At 41.8% G+C, this 20,343-nt stretch overlaps 1 protein-coding gene across 1 annotated transcript; it reads left to right on the top strand.

The window, feature by feature from the left end:
• Positions 1-14,829: 14,829 nt before the first annotated feature.
• On the top strand, positions 14,830-20,114 carry LOC140142879 (uncharacterized). Its single transcript, XM_072164898.1, has 4 exons — positions 14,830-17,454; positions 18,029-18,181; positions 19,343-19,420; positions 19,787-20,114. The coding sequence occupies exons 1-4, from the start codon at positions 14,922-14,924 to the stop codon at positions 19,834-19,836; spliced, it is 2,814 nt and encodes a 937-aa protein (XP_072020999.1). The 5' UTR covers positions 14,830-14,921; the 3' UTR covers positions 19,837-20,114.
• The last annotated feature ends 229 nt before the right edge of the window (positions 20,115-20,343 follow it).

Here is a 20,343-nt window from a genome sequence, read left to right as displayed (position 1 = left end):
ATGTGAGTGCTAGAGCAAATGTAATGGTTGACAGAAGAAGAAGAAGAAAGAAAGAACCTGTAAGAAAAAAGACACAGCCGTGACTAACGTCACGGCTGTGTAAGAACCTGTAAGAAAAAGACACAGCCGTGACTAACGTCACGGCTGTGTAAAGAAGAAGAAGAACCTAAGAAAAAAGACACAGCCGTGACTAACGTCACGGCTGTGTAAAGAAGAACCTGTAAGAAAAAAGACACAGCCGTGACTAACGTCACGGCTGTGTAACTAGACTTAGCTGTGGTCTAAGACCACGAACACAGCCGTGTGGTGACCCCTTAATCACCTTTGACCCCAAAATATATGAAAACCCCATATACATTGGCTAATGTCAATACACGTGTCCACGTGGCATCACTTTGCTATGCTTTTTGTGGCAGAAGGGGCATTTTGAAGGTATATCGTTTTATACCGGAAGTGACCCCTTACTGACCATTGACCCCAAATGTGTGTACACCATATAGACACTGTGTTATAACAATGCATGTGTGCAAGTGGCGTCACTGTCCTACGTAATTTGTGGAAGAAGCATTTTCAAGGTATTTCGTTTTATACCGGAAGTGACCCCTTAATGACCTTTGACCCCAAATAAAATAATACCACATATAAACTGGGTAACCACAATTCATGTGTGAACATACCGTTACAGTCCTATGTTTTTCTTAGCAAATAAAAATTTTTTAAGGTTTTTCGTTTTATACCGGAAGTGACCCCTTAATGACCTTTGACCCCAAATCTGCGTACACCCCATAGACACTGGGTAATAACAATGCATGTGTGCAAGTGGCGTCTCTGTCCTACAGAATCTGTGGAAGAAGATGCATTTTAAAGGTATTTCGTTTTATACCGGAAGTGACCCTTAATGAGATTTGACCCCAAATAAAAAATACCACATATACATTGGGTAACTGCAGATCATGTGTGAACATACCGTTACTGTCCCATGTTTTACTTAGCTAATAAAAATGTTTGAAGGTATTTCGTTTTATACCGGAAGTGACCCCTTAATGACCTTTGACCCCAAATCTGTGTACACCCCATAGACACTGGGTAATAACAATGCATGTGTGCAAGTGGCGTCTCTGTCCCACATAATTTGTGGAAGAAGATGCATTTTAAAGGTATTTCTTTTTATACCGGAAGTGACCCTTAATGAGCTTTGACCCCAAATAAAAAAATACCACATATACATTGGGTGACTGCAGATCATATGTGAACATACCGTTACTGTGCTATGTTTTATTTAGCTAATAAAAATTTTTGAAGGTTTTTCGTTTTATACCGGAAGTGACCCCTTAATGACCTTTGACCCCAAATCTGTGTACACCACATAGACACTGGGTAATAACAATGCATGTGTGCAAGTGGGGTCGCTGTCCTACGTAAGTTGTAGGAGAAGATGCATTTTTAGTTGAAATCACGTTTGTGACCCCTGCGTGACCTTTGACCCCGCGAGTTTCATATGACATGTAGGGGCATGGTCAATGATCATTGTGACCAAGTTAGGTCAAAATCGATGTAAGCATGTGAGTGCTAGAGCAAATGTAATGGTTGACAGAAGAAGAAAGAACCTGTAAGAAAAAAGACACAGCCGTGACTAACGTCACGGCTGTGTAAAGAAAGAAAGAAGAAAGAAGAACCTGTAAGAAAAAAGACACAGCCGTGACTAACGTCACGGCTGTGTAAACTCTCGGCTGTGTAATAAAAGCCCTCGACCATTGCGCGCTACCACGTGCAGGCTTGTCGGCTGCTATGCCGTGCATACATGTCGAATTTGAAGGATATAAGTCTTTTAATTAAAATGACCTCTAAGTGACCGTTGATCCCAATTATTTTTACACCACATAGACACTGGCTATAGCCAATATATATGCACCAGGCACATATCCCTGCGCCGTGTAATTTGAGAAAAGAAGCATTTTGAAAGTATTCGGTCAGACATCGAAAGTGACCCCTTAATGACCTTTGACCCCGCCGAAAAAAATACCACGTGTACACTAGGTGACATCAATTCATGTGTGAATATACCGTCAGTGTGCTATGTTTTCTTGGCCGATAAAAATTTTTGAAGATATTTTGTTTTATACAGGAAGTGACCCCTTAATAACCTTTGACCCCAAATAAAAAAAATACCACATATACATTGGGTAAACACAATTCATGTGTGAACATACCATCACTCTCCTATGTTTTTCTTAGCTAATAAAATTTTTTGAAGATATTTCGATTTATACCGGAAGTGACCCCTTAATGACCTTTGACCCCAAATCTGTGTACACCCCATAACCTCCCCGACCTACCAATTTCGGGGTCCAAATGGCGTCACTGTCCTACGTAATTTGTGGGAGAAGATGCATTTTTAGCTGAAATCACTTTTTTGACCCCTATGACCCCTGCATGACCTTTGACCCCACAATTTTTATGTGACATGTAGGGGCATGGTCAATGATGATTGTGACCAAGTTAGGTCAAAATCGGTACACGCATGTCAGTGCTAGAGCAAATGTAAAGGTTGACAGAAGAAAGGTAGACGATCTCGTAAGAAACAAAACACAGCTCTCGGCTGTGTAATTACATCATATCCTATGTTTTTTCACAAGTACTGATATATTCATCTGATTCTTTAATTCTTTTGAGGAGTGTACGTAGACATGGGCGTGACAAAATACATAATTTGAAATATCCGATACATTTCAATAATTATTTTTCCATTTCAGGATAATGATAAAAGAGTTCCTGTTTACTATCCAACTCAACCTCCACCAAACCTTTCTCAACCCTTCAGTTTGCGTGAGTATGAAAGAATTTGCGTACACAATTCGATAACGAGATTTTTGAAAGCTCCGGTAGTCAGCGAGAACGCCGGCTGTTTCTCGACCGTGTACCGCTGACTGCTCTAATTCATTGTAAATACAACAGAGTGACGAATAAAGGTTTATTATAAACCATACCTATCTAACATGTAAATCTCTTCAGGCGATTCGCCGAGCGCGTGTAGCGACCAAGCTTTTGTATTGTTTTGTTCTGTCGATAGAGGGCGACGTAACTGATTTTTTTGGCCATGGAAAATTTATACATGGCAATAGACGAATCAAACGAACCAAGTCATGGTCAGGATTTGGTCGGCCATTACTGGGTCCCCGCAGCACCAAACTGGTGTTGTGACTGCCCAATATTATTGGGTGGAATAAAGCCGCTTAAAATTCGATGTTAGATTCTTTTGTGTTGTAAACTGTCATCATTCGTTTGTTTACGTGTAACACGGGTGATAGAATGCAGTTTAAAATACCCCCCAATGCCGCATCATTTCACATTTTAGGCGAGATGGAGCCGACTGGGACCCAGCTATGGCTGCCATTGAAGTGTAGGAATGCGTGAAATTGGATTCGTCTATACTGTAAACCAGTTTACAAGCATAATAGTGTTTTTGATGACGAAGTAGCCGTAATATGCCAATACAATATATTGTTCATTCAATAATACTTGTATACGATTGTATCGGTGATTTATTTGCTAACGCTCTGTAATCATTTTGTGGATGGTTGGCGCCCAAACACTCTATATGATTGCAGACAAGGTTTTACTGTATGCTGATATACCGCGATCACAACGATATGTATGTCCCTTTTAACTGTTTAACCATGGTATGTGTATTTTTTCTCTAGCCAAATGTCAGCGTTATGACGGTACGGGTGGCTACCGATGTCACGACGGATATTGTATAAGGGAAACCGATTTGTGCAACAATCTCGACAATTGTTTTGAAGGCGAAGATGAAGACGATGTACTCTGTAATCCACCAGACGATAATAAAATTGTAGGTGGAACCGGCCAAAACTCCTAGTGCATTGTGGGACGGTTTGGGCAAATTTTGCTGTTTGTGCTTTAAAAAAATATTGTTTAAAATATTTTGATAAATGGCCTTCCCTAAAAATGATTATTTCTGCGCCAAAGATATTTGAATATTATTTGTTATTAAACATTACAATAATATTAAAGCGAATAATTAATAATTAAAGCCATTGTCCTGATAGGTCAGAGTTCAACTCTAATAAAACTTTCCCACAATGCATTGCGGATTTGTTTTGATGACGAAGATGTTATGTAGTCTGTAAATAAATTGTAGATGGAATTGAAATATTGTAGCAGAATAGGACACATTTTGAAATATGTCAACATTTGAAGATTGAATCAAAAGTGTAATACAAACTACATCCGATTCCAAAAACAAACAAACACAGCACTGATTTTTTATTTGGATTAAAACTAGTGCGCCTGTTGCTGTAATAGCCCTTTAGCTATTAGGGGGTATGTGGGCACTTATTGGGGTATGTGGGGGCGCTTATTGGGGTAGGGGCGCTTATAGAAATCATTTTCAGCAATGAATGCTGGGAAGACACTATAGCATATTTGCAGCAATGCATTCTGGGTAGACATTTACAGTGCATTTCAAATTGGGCATGTAGCCAAAAGCTGAATGGAATCTATGAATGAATGACCTTGTTCACCGGCTTGGGCAGCTTGAAACTTGTTGTAGATCGTCTACTGGATTCTTTTTATCCATGTGCACTTGCTGCTTTGTATCCATGTGGGGTATTTTCCCCCATGACCTTTGACATTGACCTCCGATGACCTTCAAAACTACCCGGTAAACAGCGCACGCCCGATACCCATCTATGTGTGAAATATCGAAACGATGCGTCGAAGCGCGGCGGAACGCATAGCCGGACAGACAGACACACAGACAGACACACAGACAACGGCTATTATTTTAGTAGTACTAGTGCACCTGCAGCTGTGAGAGCCCTGATGCTGTGAAAGCACTGGCATGATAGCGATACTGTTTGACCCCAGATAACCTTTGACCTCGGATGACCTCGGTGTAATTTTTTTAATGCTCCCCTCATAGAAAGGATTCTACCTATAAAGTTCAAGCCCAATAGGGCAAATGTTAAATTTAGCCCCTACATGACCTTTGACCTCAATTTTGTTTTGCGCATATATTCCCCTTGTATCAAGGATTCCACCCACCAACTTTGAGCCCGATAGGACAAAGTTTGAAACCCATGACCTTTGACCTCGGATGACCTCCATATAATGTTTTTCATGCTCCCCTCATACGAAGGTTTCGACCACCAAGTTTGAGCCCGATAGGACAAAGTTTGAAATCCATGACCTTTGACCTTTGACCTCGGATGACCTCCATATAATGTTTTTCATGCTCCCCTCATACGAAGGTTTCGACCCACCAAGTTTGAGCCCGATTGGACAAAGTTTGAAATTTGACCCATCCGTAATGACCTTTGACCTCGGTTGACCTCGATTTTATTTCGGGCATTATATTCCCCTCCTATCAAGGATCCCACCCACCAAGTTTGGGCCCGATCGGACATAGTTTGAAAATTTGACCTTTGACCTTGACCTCCGATGACCTTCGAAACTACCCGGTAAACAGCGCCCGCCCGATACCCATCTATGTGTGAAATATCGGAACGATGCGTCGAAGCGCGGCGGAACGCATAGCCGGACAGACAGACAGACACACACACACAACGGCTATTATTTTAGTAGTACTAGTGCACCTGCAGCTGTGAGAGCCCTGATGCTGTGATAGCACTGGCATGATAGCGATACTGTTTGACCCCAGATGACCTTTGACCTCGGATGACCTTGGTGTAATTTTTTTCATGCTCCCCTCATACGAAGGATTACACCTGTCAAGTTTAAGCCCAATAGGGCAAAGTTTAAATTTAGCCCCTACATGACCTTTGACCTCGGTTGACCTCAATTTTGTTTTGCGCATATATTCCCCTCGTATCAAGGATTCCACCCACCTAGTTTGAGCCCGATAGGATAAAGTTTGAAATCCATGACCTTTGACCTTTGACCTCGGATGACCTCCATATAATGTTTTTCATGCTCTCCTCATACGAAGGATTCCACCCACCAAGTTTGAGCCCGATCGGACAAAGTTTGAAATTTGACCCTCCGTAATGACCTTTGACCTCGGTTGACCTCGATTTAATTTCGGGCATATAATCCCCTCGTATCAAGGATTCCAGCCACCAAGTTTGGGCCCGATCGGCCAAAGTTCGGCCATCGGTCAAAATTTTGACCTTTGACCTTGACCTCCAATGACCTCTGATGACCTTCAAAACCACACGGTCAACATGCTTTTCCTGGCACCTACCCATGTCCCAAATATCGCATTGATGCGGCGAAGCGCGACGAAACGCATAGCCGGACAGACAGACAACGCTTATGATTATTATAGTATAGATAGATATGTGTTATCCTGTTTTGTAAAAGGAAACGTGGCTCAATGCCAATACCTTAGTTTGAACTAACGGACCCTTGTGATTTATGATGTATATACAAAAAGAGGGTAGTATTGCAAGTGTGTAAAGACCCGGCAAATTCAAAAGACATTATCCACTTGTGTAGCGCCATCCTATTATGATTACTAGTTCACCCGTAGCTGTGAGAGGTAGCTGTGACTGAGAGCAACTGATAGAGCCCTGGCAGCATGATAGCTATGTTGTTTGACCCCAATGACCTCTGTATGACCTTTGACCCTAGATGACCTCTGTTTGATGACCTTTGACCTTGGAAGACCTCAATTTCATTTTATACATGCGTTTGAAATTTAGAAATCATTTTCAGCTATGAATGCTGGGAAGACATTGTGGTATTCAGAGGGCGCAACACTAAATCACTACGCATTTTATGTAACAACGAAATTCGGCTAATATAGTCCATAGTGAATATGAGATTGTAGCGACCATATCTACCGACATGTTCACTTTAAATCACTCAATATCGGCTCATATGAATTCGACAAGTGTCTTTAATGATAACGTGCAGATAAAAACTGGACAATTGATCTCAAAAGCAATTCTCTGTGGCGGATTAAGAGAAAACCCAATTTTGAAATGTGAGTGGTGAGTTTAGTATGTTTTTAGCTCTTTTTTTTTGCACCGCAAATTAGCGAAAAAAGTCAATGGTCATCGATATATGCCGACAAAAGTTTTGGAATCTAGAGAAATAGAGCTTTAATTTGATACCAAATTTATTTTGCCAAGTATTGCAGGGACGCCAGAAATGGCGCTTGAAGTAGGCCGAAATCACACGTTATCCTATGGGGCGCTGAATTAGTGCTGCGCCACCTTGTAACGGCCGTCATTATGAACGCGTTCCTTTTACATTCTTCGCGCAAAATAAGAGACGCGCTTCACAAAATGTGTTCTATTTCCATCATGATGATAAACAAAGATTACAAAAAGTCATCCTCATGAAAAATTATTGGAAAAAACACTTTATTGGCCGAGTAGGCGCCTTCAAAGTCTAGAAATGCGTCCAAAAATCCTCAAAAAGGCTCATAAATGAATTTTAAGGTTAATAGACATTGTAAATCTGCATGAAGCCGTTTTGCTGAATATTCAGTAGGCCTACGCAAAAAGATCGCAATTGTTACCACTGGAACGGGGGGGTATTTATACTTGAGACTCAGTAATAAATGATTTCCAAAAGAAAATGGCAACACTGATAATCTAGAAAAGAAATTAATCTTGGTTCAAAGACGTGCTCAAATTGTCGTCTGTCACTAATTTTGTGAGTTTTGTATAAACTTTCGCATATTGGAGGAAAAGTCGAAATAATCGATTTTCGGCATTTCGGCACTGATCTTTAAAACATCATTTCTCTTGAACGGAATGTCGCAGAGACATGTAATCTTCGGTGTTTTGCTTCAAATTTTCTTTAGTTTACTTAATGAGTAATAAATGTGGATTTTGAAAACTTTAAACACCTTATAAGAGGGCGCAACACTAAATCACTACGCATTTTATGTAACAACGAAATTCGGCTAATATAGTCCATAGTGAATATGAGATTGTAGCGACCATATCTACCGACATGTTGTTACTTTAAATCACTCAATATCGGCTCATATGAATTCGACAAGTGTCTTTAATGATAACATGCAGATAAAAACTGGACAATTGATCTCAAAAGCAATTCTCTGTGGCGGATTAAGAGAAAACCCGATTTTGAAATGTGAGTGGTGAGTTTAGTATGTTTTTAGCTCTTTTTTTTTGCACCGCAAATTAGCGAAAAAAGTCAATGGTCATCGATATATGCCGACAAAAGTTTTGGAATCTAGAGAAATAGAGCTTTAATTTGATACCAAATTTATTTTGCCAAGTATTGCAGGGACGCCAGAAATGGCGCTTGAAGTAGGCCGAAATCACACGTTATCCTATGGGGCGCTGAATTAGTGCTGCGCCCCCTTCACTGTTGTGAAATGTCTGACAGGTGGCCAAATATTTCTACTTTTCTTTTTATGCACAAACTTGGCTGCTTCATTGCTTCATGGTATCCAATTGAGGGAATCATTTACATTTTCCCCCCTAGATGACCTTTGACCTCGAGGGGCCCTTCGAAAACCACCCGGTCAACAGGCTTTTCCCGATACCTATCCATATCCGAAATATCGGATCGATGCGTCGAAGCGCGGCGAAACGCATAGCCGGACAGACAGACAGACAGACAGACTTCGCTGGTTATTTTAGTATAGTAGATACCTCTAATATTAGGCTACGTGTATGACAGTTTATATGATTTTGTAACTTAAAACTTGTATCAAACTCAAGCAAGGTCGCCAGTACGAATCCAGCGTCGGCCACATTTTCTTTGTTCCTCTTCTTCATGCTTGTCACTTTTTATTTCGTGTACCGCAGGATCCATGTCCTGGCCAGTTCTCCTGTCCAAAACTTGGTACATGTATTGATTGGGAAAAAACCTGCGATGGTGACATCAAGGACTGTGGTTACACGAGGGAAGAGGAAAACGAAGAATTATGTGGCAAACAATGTCCGGGACTGTCTTATCGATACCATTGTACTAATAACGTTTGTATTGATCCTAGCAAGTAAGTATAAAGGCCGTTACAGATTCCGACTATTCGACGTAGAATATTCGATGTAACATATCTACGTTATCTAATCTATTCCCATTCTATTTCCAGTAATATTTTCTAACGAATATTTGATGACGTAAAATCGATAATATTTTACGTAGAATATCTGGTAGAAAGATATCGATTTTATGTCATCAAACATTCGTTAGAAGTTGAACATAACTGGAAATAGAATGGTATTAGATTAAATAACGTAGATATGTTACATCGAATATTCTACATCCAATAAAAAGTCTTTTAATGCACATACAATGTTAAATTGTCAGTATTTTGAAATGCTTTTTTTTTTTGCCATTTCACAGCCAATTCTCGCGTTTTTTTCTTCTCTTGAATGCAGTAGCGTATAGCAAGCGGGTGGACAGGGTCAATGAAACCAGGGGGCCGGCCCGAGGGTTCAGGGCCCGAGCAAAAGCGAAAATGAAATGGGTTAGGAAATATTAATGCTCTGCGTACAATAGCTATAGGTTAAGAGCTCAAGAAATTAATACTGAACCAATACTAGGCTTGTTTGTACTCACTCCCCGCGTTGAGAGGGTTAAAAGGGCCCTGCACTGCTCCCTTTCCATGGGCCCAAGGCTCTTGCTACGCTACGCCCCTGCATGAATAATTGAATACCTGAGTGGAAGAAGGGCCCAACTTCAATACTGTTTTTGAGATATTAAGAAAAAACTTAATATTTGGAAAAGTTTTATAGACAGAATGTTTTCATCTTCAGGGGACCTTTATCGGTTCGGGTTGGGTGGTTCTTGTGACTATCTCTAATTACCCAACATCCGTTACCCATATATGCCTACTTGCCCTGACCTTTTAAACTACTAATAGGCCTCTGCACGTGTGCCGTTTTGGAATCCGATGAGATGCACCTGCACGATTAACCACACTGTAATGCTTTCCGATGCTCGCACTGCGCTCGTCGGTACTCCGCGCACTACGCGATAGCGCGCACGCGATACGCACCGCGAGCACGCGTTAGCGAGCCACGCACGCACGCGATAGCGCGCGGACAGAGGGACGGACGGACGGACGGACGGACACGCCATGATTAGTATTATTACTAGATTTCGCGGTTCTCGGGTTGGGTTGTTCTTGTGACTATCTCTAATTACCCAACACCCGTTACCCATATTATAGGCCTACTTGCCCGGACCTTTTAAACTACTATGATATACGTCTCTCAATGATCAAAACCCAATAATCAACTTAGTAGTTTTGTAGCTGTGATGCTTACTTGGCTGTAATCTGGAAACCCATTTAGGCCTATTGATCCGATGAGATGCACCTGCACGATTAACTGTACTCCGCGCACTACGCGATAGCGCACCGCGCGCACGCGATACGCACCGCGAGCACGCGTTAGCGAGCCACGCGCACGCGTTAGCGCGCGGACAGAGGGACGGACGGACGGACGGACACGCCATGATTAGTATTATGATGATGCATCCATGGCAACGGTACAGCTCTTAATACGAGCTGGAGTTGGGCCCTTCTTCCACTAATAAACTGCAAGTGCCAGTTCCGTAAGCAGATGTGTTATAAATAGCTACAGAAATTTGATAATTATCCATTAATTGCACAAGTAGACGCATGTAATATGTTAGCAAGAAAGTTTATTGTAGTGAAAAGCAGATTTCATGGATGAACAAAATTCCTCTTTAACCCAATATTTGTGGAAGAAAGGCCCAACTCCATGGAGTTGGGCCCTTTCTTCCATGAAAACAATGATTAAGTGTACGTGGAAGACTATTTAGAGAGTGGATTTTGGCTCATTTTTCACACACAAGGAAGAACAGTCTGCTGGCAATAAAATACTGGGTCTAACTCATTTTTGTAAAAAATTGGAGTTGGGCCCTTCTTCCACTCAGGTATTCAATTGAATGATAGACTAATTTTGTATATACATATGCGCTAGGAAAAGATGTAACATACTCTTATTGCTCAAATAATTTCCTTTAGGGTAATTACATGCCTACGTGTTACTTGTAAATGAACACCTTTGAATCGGTGTGTCAACTGTGCACAAATTAAACAGTCCACGTTCGTTTGGTCTTACCTATACGATCCGTGGCACACGCTGACCTCCTCTCACTTCAGGTGAGAAGAACATCAAGCCTATTTCAATTCCACACCGCGTATTTTTAGCGTATTTTGTTTGAATTTGCGTATTTTTCAAATTGCACCAAATGTAATTGCGTTATTTCTCGATCAATCCGAATTGGGTTTATTCAAGTATGGTGTCCTACTGCAACAAACAGAGTTCATATCAATATAATTTACTCTTAATTAATTATAAGTGGTATGCCCTGATTACTCTTGACATAAAGATGAGTAGGCCCCTAACCAAGCCCGTAACCAGGATTCTCTTTTTTTTTTTGGGGTGGTGACAGTGCTGATTTTGAAAAAGTGTCCATTTTTCAAAATTTGGACCTTTTGGACTAGGGGCGGATTTTGAAAAAGTGGACTTTTTTTCTCCAAAATTTGGAATTTTTTTTCGCTGGCTACGCTCGCAAATGGGACTTTTTTGGTCCACAAGGGGACTTTTTGGGCATTTGGGGATGGGGGGGGGGCGTCCGCCCCAGCCCCCTGGTTACGGGCCTGCCCTAACATTACCTAATCCATTTGTTTTTCTCTTTATCAGAGCATGCAATCAACACTGTGACTGCTCTGATTGTGCAGAGGAGAATGATTGCGTAAGTTACGCACCATGTCAGCGGGAAGAATTTCGCTGCGCTGACGGCACATGTATTGCAGGTGAATAACGAGTTTCAGTGAAGAGACGAAGTGGATGTACAATGCAGATGACGTCACCGTATCGTCCCGCTATGTATTGACTATACTTCGGACACGCATTTTTACAAACGGTGGATATGGCCAGACTTTCACCCGCATTGTGCATTCACAACGCCTCCTAACTGAAACTCCTAAATAACAACGGCATTAATATTGTAGGTCTACGTTATAGGCCTATATTATTTCAAAATACTCAATATATAATAATAATTTCGAACAAAAGTGTTATATATAATGACTATATAGTAGGCCTATAGTCAGGGAGAGCGTGGCCTAATGGTTAGGATACTTATCTTTAATGTATGAGGTCCCGGGTTCAATTCCCAGCAGTGGAGATTTGCTGGAACATTGACTTCGGGCATATATGTGCCCGTACACTACGAATGAGCCGTAAAGTCGGCAAATTGTATTATGAGTTACAGTGCTTGTCTTTGTTTGCTTTGGCTAAATCTTGTACAAGTGGTGGGTTACAACGCATTGTTTTTTGTCTAGGTATGTATAACCAACAATTAACGATGAGAGGACATTCCTGAACCTCGTTGACTTGGGGATGATTTGAAATGACCGCCAATTATGACTATTACCAAGCAATGAGGAAAAAGAGACGCATGTAGAACCGAAAAAGGTACCATTTTGTTGAAGGAGCAGATTTCAACAAACCATAACCTCGCTTCTGGATATCGTTTGAAGTCAAATGAGATACTATTTTAAAGCTTCTAAACACGAAATAAAACAAAATTGACCGGGCCGACTTTACGGCTGATTCGTAGTGTCCAGTCACATATGTCTGAAATTAATTGGCAACCTCTGTAAATTAAATTCAGACTTCGCTATCCCCAAGGTTCATATAGTAATACGTCCTTAGGAGGGGACGTTAAACCGTTGGTCCCATGTACAGAGAGCCATACCTGTATGTATCTCGCAGCCAGGTTCCCAAATTGACCTCAATTAAATCAAATCAAAAGACATAATAGGCCTATATTTCCACAGAGCAGTCCTTAAAAATCCCAGGGCCCTAAAAAAGGTAAACCCGGCCCTGATATCACCACTTTTTTGAGAAAACAATGACCTTAACTTTAACTTGACAGGTAATCGTGAATGTGATGGACAAAATGACTGCTCCGGTGGGGAAGATGAACTCCTCTGTAACTTCGGTAACTGTGGCGTGGATGGCTTTGAATGCTTCGATGGAACGTGTATTCCCAAACGATTCCGTTGTGACGATGTCCGCCATTGTCCGTCTGGGGAGGATGAAGAGGCGTGTGAGGTCCAGGTATGCCTCGGTCCGGAATACGAATGTGATAGTGGGACGTGTATTCCCATAAGTAAGTAGAAACAATTCCAACTTTATCGAAAGCCTTCGCGATTGAACCCTTGATCTGATATCGATCTGATCATCGATATCTGAAGACATATTATCGATATCGGATGACGTATCATCGTTATCTGACGATGTTATCATCGATATCTGATGACGTATCATCGATTTCTGATGACGTATCATCGATTTCTGATGACGTATCATCGATATCTGATGACGTTATCATCGATATCTGATGACGTTATCATCGATAACTGATGACGTATCATCGATATCTGATGGCGTTATCATCGATATCTGATGACGTACCGTATCATCGATATCTGATGACGTTACTGCGCAATTTTCAGGAGTACTTTGACCAAAAGTGCCGATCATGCGCAACCACTATGATCATAATCTTCAATCAAGCAATTTCGGGTGATTTGAACGCATACGTACACCGCGGTACATTATTGGTATGATTAACAGTCATACCACGGCACGTGCTCATCGAACGCTCTGTACCAATTTGTAATTTGTTGTGGTGTTTTTATTTGTGTACGCGACATCTTTCTGAACTATACATTGTTTCGCTCGCATCATATTCGGTACTGACGTTAGTGCTTTTTACTTGTTGCGCCACATGCGTGCTTACACAAAGCGCCATTGGGCTATTCCAGAAAATAGATGCACACGGCCCCCTATAGAGGAGTTCGGATATCCGGACTTTTTGTCCAGTCGTGACTGTTGGAAGGCTGTTGGAAATCCAGACTTTTTTAAAAGTGTCCAAAGGCAAAAAAATCCAGCAGAAAAATAGCTCAAAATCAGAAATCCTCAATTTGAGAGCTCATTTTAGACATTTCCGTTATTTTTTCAGAATTTTATTGAATTTCCAAGCTTTTTCAAGTGACATTGGCAACTGGAATTCCAGTCGTTTTCATAATGCAGACTTGGAAATCCAGACATTTCTTTAATTGAAACGTTACTCCTCTATAGGGGTGTGCACTTATTTTCTGGAATAGCCCATTGTACGTGTACGTGTACGCTCTGAGCGATTAACTTTACGCGCACGATTCGATACTACGACCACCAAAATCCGCAGGTACATCACCGCCGAATTTGAAGTCAACCAAAATCTTTTAAAAAAAGTAACTGACCGGCCGAATCTACGTCATCGTCAATGCGGATATCGAGCAGGTACATCATGTATGACGTGATTACACGATGTGGTGACGTACATTCGGTTTGCTTTTTGCAAATGATTACGGGATTTATCGATATTGTCTATCCTTATCTTTGCAGCTTCGGTCTGTAACGGCGCCAGTGACTGTCCACAAGGAGACGATGAGTTTGGATGTCCACCAAGCCCCTGCACTGAGGAACAATTTGACTGTGGTAACGGTGAATGCATCCCATTGTACAAAGTCTGCGACGGCGACGGCTTTGACTGTCCAAGGAATTTCGAGGCGAACGACGAAAAATTTTGCACGAGTAAACGCTGTCCGCCATCTTGGTTTCGATGTGAAGAAGGTCGATGTATCCCGAGTACCTGGCATTGCGATGGAGTACCTGATTGTAAAAATGAGGAAGATGAGGCACTTTGTCCAGGTTCAGGACCAGGACCAATTATCGGCTGTACTCCGTTAGAGTTTGACTGTGGGGGTGGCACTTGCATTTCGAAATTCAAAAAGTGTGATCAAACTGAGGACTGTCCGAATGGATTTGACGAGGCTGTAGTTACATGTGGTCAAGTATCCTGTAGCGCGTCACAGTTTGATTGTGGTTACGGGTTGTGCCTTCCATTACGCAAGAAATGCGATGGATATCAAGATTGCCCTAATGGTTTGGACGAAGCTGACCAGACCTGTAAACCAGGGACCAGGACCTCAGACGACCTGCAAAGATAATGAATTTGATTGTGGAAATGGTGAATGTTTACCCTCGTACAAGAAGTGTAATGGCTATCGCGAATGCTCTAATGGTTTGGACGAAGCTGACAAGACTTGTAAACCAGGACCTCAGACGACCTGCAAAGATAATGAATTTGATTGCGGAAATGGTGAATGTTTACCCTCGTACAAGAAGTGTAATGGCTATCGTGAATGCTCTAATGGTTTGGACGAAGCTGACAAGACCTGTAAACCAGGGCCAGGACCTCAGACGACCTGCAAAGATAATGAATTTGATTGTGAAAATGGTGAATGTTTGCCGTTGTACAAGAAGTGTAATGGCTATCGCGAATGCTCTAATGGTTTGGACGAAGCTGACAAGACTTGTAAACCAGGACCTCAGACGACCTGCAAAGATAATGAATTTGATTGCGGAAATGGTGAATGTTTACCCTCGTACAAGAAGTGTAATGGCTATCGTGAATGCTCTAATGGTTTGGACGAAGCTGACAAGACCTGTAAACCAGGGCCAGGACCTCAGACGACCTGCAAAGATAATGAATTTGATTGTGAAAATGGTGAATGTTTGCCATTGTACAAGAAGTGTAATGGCTATCGCGAATGCTCTAATGGTTTGGACGAAGCTGACAAGACCTGTAAACCAGGGCCAGGACCTCAGACGACCTGCAAAGATAATGAATTTGATTGTGAAAATGGTGAATGTTTGCCGTTGTACAAGAAGTGTAATGGCTATCGCGAATGCTCTAATGGTTTGGACGAAGCTGACAAGACTTGTAAACCAGGACCTCAGACGACCTGCAAAGATAATGAATTTGATTGCGGAAATGGTGAATGTTTACCCTCGTACAAGAAGTGTAATGGCTATCGTGAATGCTCTAATGGTTTGGACGAAGCTGACAAGACCTGTAAACCAGGGCCAGGACCTCAGACGACCTGCAAAGATAATGAATTTGATTGCGGAAATGGTGAATGTTTACCCTCGTACAAGAAGTGTAATGGCTATCGTGAATGCTCTAATGGCTTGGACGAAGCTGACAAGACCTGTAAACCAGGGCCAGGACCTCAGACGACCTGCAAAGATAATGAATTTGATTGCGGAAATGGTGAATGTTTACCCTCGTACAAGAAGTGTAATGGCTATCGCGAATGCTCTAATGGTTTGGACGAAGCTGACAAGACCTGTAAACCAGGGCCAGGACCTCAGACGACCTGCAAAGATAATGAATTTGATTGTGAAAATGGTGAATGTTTGCCATTGTACAAGAAGTGTAATGGCTATCGCGAATGCTCTAATGGTTTGGACGAAGCTGACAAGACCTGTAAACCAGGGCCAGGACCTCAGACGACCTGCAAAGATAATGAATTTGATTGTGAAAATGGTGAATGTTTGCCGTTGTACAAGAAGTGTAATGGCTATCGCGAATGCTCTAATGGTTTGGACGAAGCTGACAAGACTTGTAAACCAGGACCTCAGACGACCTGCAAAGATAATGAATTTGATTGCGGAAATGGTGAATGTTTACCCTCGTACAAGAAGTGTAATGGCTATCGTGAATGCTCTAATGGTTTGGACGAAGCTGACAAGACCTGTAAACCAGGGCCAGGACCTCAGACGACCTGCAAAGATAATGAATTTGATTGCGGAAATGGTGAATGTTTACCCTCGTACAAGAAGTGTAATGGCTATCGTGAATGCTCTAATGGCTTGGACGAAGCTGACAAGACCTGTAAACCAGGGCCAGGACCTCAGACGACCTGCAAAGATAATGAATTTGATTGCGGAAATGGTGAATGTTTACCCTCGTACAAGAAGTGTAATGGCTATCGCGAATGCTCTAATGGTTTGGACGAAGCTGACAAGACCTGTAAACCAGGGCCAGGACCTCAGACGACCTGCAAAGATAATGAATTTGATTGTGAAAATGGTGAATGTTTGCCATTGTACAAGAAGTGTAATGGCTATCGCGAATGCTCTAATGGTTTGGACGAAGCTGACAAGACCTGTAAACCAGGGCCAGGACCTCAGACGACCTGCAAAGATAATGAATTTGATTGCGGAAATGGTGAATGTTTACCCTCGTACAAGAAGTGTAATGGCTATCGCGAATGCTCTAATGGTTTGGACGAAGCTGACAAAACTTGTAAACCAGGGCCAGGACCTCAGACGACCTGCAAAGATAATGAATTTGATTGTGAAAATGGTGTATGTTTGCCCTCGTACAAGAGGTGTAATGGCCATCGTGAATGCTCTAATGGTTTGGACGAAGCTGACAAGACCTGTAAACCAGGGCCAGGACCTCAGACGACCTGCAAAGATAATGAATTTGATTGTGAAAATGGTGTATGTTTACCCTCGTACAAGAGGTGTAATGGCCATCGTGAATGCTCTAATGGTTTGGACGAAGCTGACGAGACCTGTAAAGGCCCAGGGCCTATTACACGTAAGTAGTGCTTGCGAAACTATACGAGCATGTGTGTGTGTGAGCTTGCGTGGAGTGGCATGTGAAGTGGCAAGTAGCTTTGTATGTAATAACGTAATTAGATACTTGGATGCTATGTCAATTATGTTCAAACAATTCGCAACAAATTAGTGTTGAGGAGACAGGAGTATGACGCAAGTGTCTTGTCTTCTTTTTTTGAAAGTTTGTGAGACATTGGCTGTAGGTAGGGGTTGTGGTGCCCAGGGCCAAGGATACATAATGCCCACCCCCCAATTGTTGAAACAATTTCGTGAATTGCACAAACAAAATTACACAAACACCACGAAGTAATTTCGGTTATAATGAAGTTCAGTCTAAAATTTATGTTTTAAATGAGTATTTGCGCAGAAATGCGTGGGCAACTTTTATCGCTCAGGGGGCGCAGAATTGATGCGGTATTAATCAATTCGGCGCCCCCTCAAGGTGGCGCCCCCTGTCCCCCTCGCCACGCCACTGTGTTAATTCTCCGGTATGCAAACTTTTATTGAATATACTAATTGTCTTTTGGGGCTTGTTCGACTCATTTTCCTTTCAGAACCAGGTTCGTGCCCAGAAGTTGCAGCAGGCGGCATTGGATTTGGAACCTGCGTTGAAAGTTGTTCAAGCGACGCAGACTGCGCAGGAGCAAACAAATGTTGTTATAATGGATGTGGGCATACATGCGTCGGCAGCGTCGCACCAATACTAGGTATGCATTATGTTGCGTTGTGATAGGGGGTACTTAACACAAATGACCATACGGGTGTTCCCTCGAAAAGACCACCCATTTTAGATTTCGCAGATCCAAAAGAACTACCCTAAATTTGACCAAAATAAAGCTCCGAAAGACCCTTGATTTTGATAATTCAGCTCTAAAAGACCCCTAATTTTTGCATTTCACACATTTCTGTTTTAGGCGATTCCAACCAAAAAAGACAAACAAAAAAAGACACTTGATCTTTACTTTTCACAGGTCTTTCCAGCTTCACAGCTTTTTCAAAAGACCACCCTTGTTCGCAGTTCCAAAAGACCCCCTGGCCCTTTTACTTTTACTGGTATGCCGTCGACTCCCAAAGACCCACCACCTCAAAATTCCGGGCGAGCATATCGCGGAAAAGGGTAATTGTTTTACCAGTAGCGAGGACCGCGAAATCGAAAAAAATAGGGGGTATTTAATTCGCACTATCCACGAAATTTGACCGGGAAATTGACAATATAGGAGGTATATAATTCGCCCTATACGCGAAATTAAAAATTGGTACTTGGGAAAATCCGGTAAATTTATGTTAATATTGAGTGTCATTGAAAAGGGGTGTTTGAAATTCTATAGTCATTGAATAAAAACCACAAGGGGTTGTTTTTGGCCAAATTATGTCTTCGATTTTGCATGAACATGATGAAAAAGACGGGTGAATTTGATGAAAAATCATTGCAAAGGGGGTCTTTGAAAGATTTGGTAACACGCATGGCTACAATCTTGGAAAAAGTCCCTGGAACACTTGGTACACGTTATTGTAATTCCGTGCAGAATTTGCAATGATCATGGGAGTGACTTGTATTTTGGTTTTGAACAAACATGACATCTACAACAATGATTTACCCTTCCCCTCTCCCCATCAATCAATACTTTGGAAAACTACTGAAGACATTGGCATTTTCCAACATTGCACGGGGGGAGGGGGTGTCAGTTTTTAATTCTTGACACAAAAGCGTTCCAAGACTTAGTTCCAAGATTGTAGGCCAATACCAACTTAAACGTTTTTGGTATTAAAAACACTGTTTGCTGAGATTTGGAAAAGTCTCATTTGTGGTTGCCATATACATGATATACAAACCATGTGACATTTATTCCAACGATTCATTTTGTTAGATATCAATTCAAGGCTTGACCAGATCGAAGAACAACTCGAAGACATAGCAGATAGAGTCGGCGATCTTGAACAAACAGGTTAGTACTTGTTATAAATAGTCACAAGTTATATTAATTTACCCAAAATATTAAGAGCAATCTCAAGAACCAAAGGCCCGGGTCAATATTCATATCTCGAAATGCCAACAAGGTATGACCCCCAGTAGTGTCAAATGAAAGGGGAAAAAGTAAAGAAAATAATAATATTTCGCCACCTGGGTCGATATTCATATTTTGGGTCCTTTTCATATCTCAAAATGCCAAGAAGGTATAATCCGCGGGTGGTGTCGCATGAAAGAGAAAAATTGAAAAAACATGAAAGAGAAATTTTGGACTTTATCGTCTGCAGTTGACACCCGTGCATGTGGTAAAGGTCGGTTAATTTTGTTTCTGCTTCATTTTCAGATGGAGAATTCAGGCAGAGACTGAATGTTGTGGAAGCTCAACTGACATGACTAAATAGTAAACTGTAAAGAATACAGAATGGTCAGGGGCGTAGCAAGAACCTCGGGGGCTCATGGACAGAGAGTGCGGGCCCCTGGGCGGGGACCTATCGGACTTATTTCATTTTCACTTTTGCTCGCGGCCCCTGAACCCTCGGGGCTTGGATGTTGTCCACCATGCCTACCCGCTTGCTACGCCCCTGAGAATGATCAGGATCAAGTAACACTTTTTAAGTGTTTAAACACAGCAAAGTATACTATATCATATGAATAAAAAGTTACATAAACGAAAACCGTATAACATGCGTCATTTTTTACCAAGCAGTGGCGTGGCCAGAACTTTGCCGGGGGAGGGGGCAAGGCAACTTTTTTTTTTTGGGGGGGGGGGGGGCATTTAACGGAAATGGTAACAAGAATTTGTCTTTAAAAAAGACAAGTTCACGGATCAGGTGTATAGCCTATATAGTACATGTACTTTGAGCTACTTTGGTCTAACATTTAATATTCATATCTAACCTA

This window comes from Amphiura filiformis, chromosome 20 (assembly GCF_039555335.1).
Source record: "Amphiura filiformis chromosome 20, Afil_fr2py, whole genome shotgun sequence".
Classification (NCBI taxonomy): Eukaryota; Metazoa; Echinodermata; class Ophiuroidea; order Amphilepidida; family Amphiuridae; genus Amphiura; species Amphiura filiformis.
This window is presented reverse-complemented; position numbering and strand designations above follow the sequence as displayed.

Coding starts and splice junctions, on each gene's coding strand:
- LOC140142879 (XM_072164898.1), top strand. CDS start 14,922: ATGGATATCAAGATTGCCCTAATGGTTTGGACGAAGCTGACCAGACCT. Junction 17,455..18,028: donor AGGCCCAGGGCCTATTACAC/GTAAGTAGTGCT, acceptor TTTTCCTTTCAG/AACCAGGTTCGTGCCCAGAA. Junction 18,182..19,342: donor CAGCGTCGCACCAATACTAG/GTATGCATTATG, acceptor TCATTTTGTTAG/ATATCAATTCAAGGCTTGAC.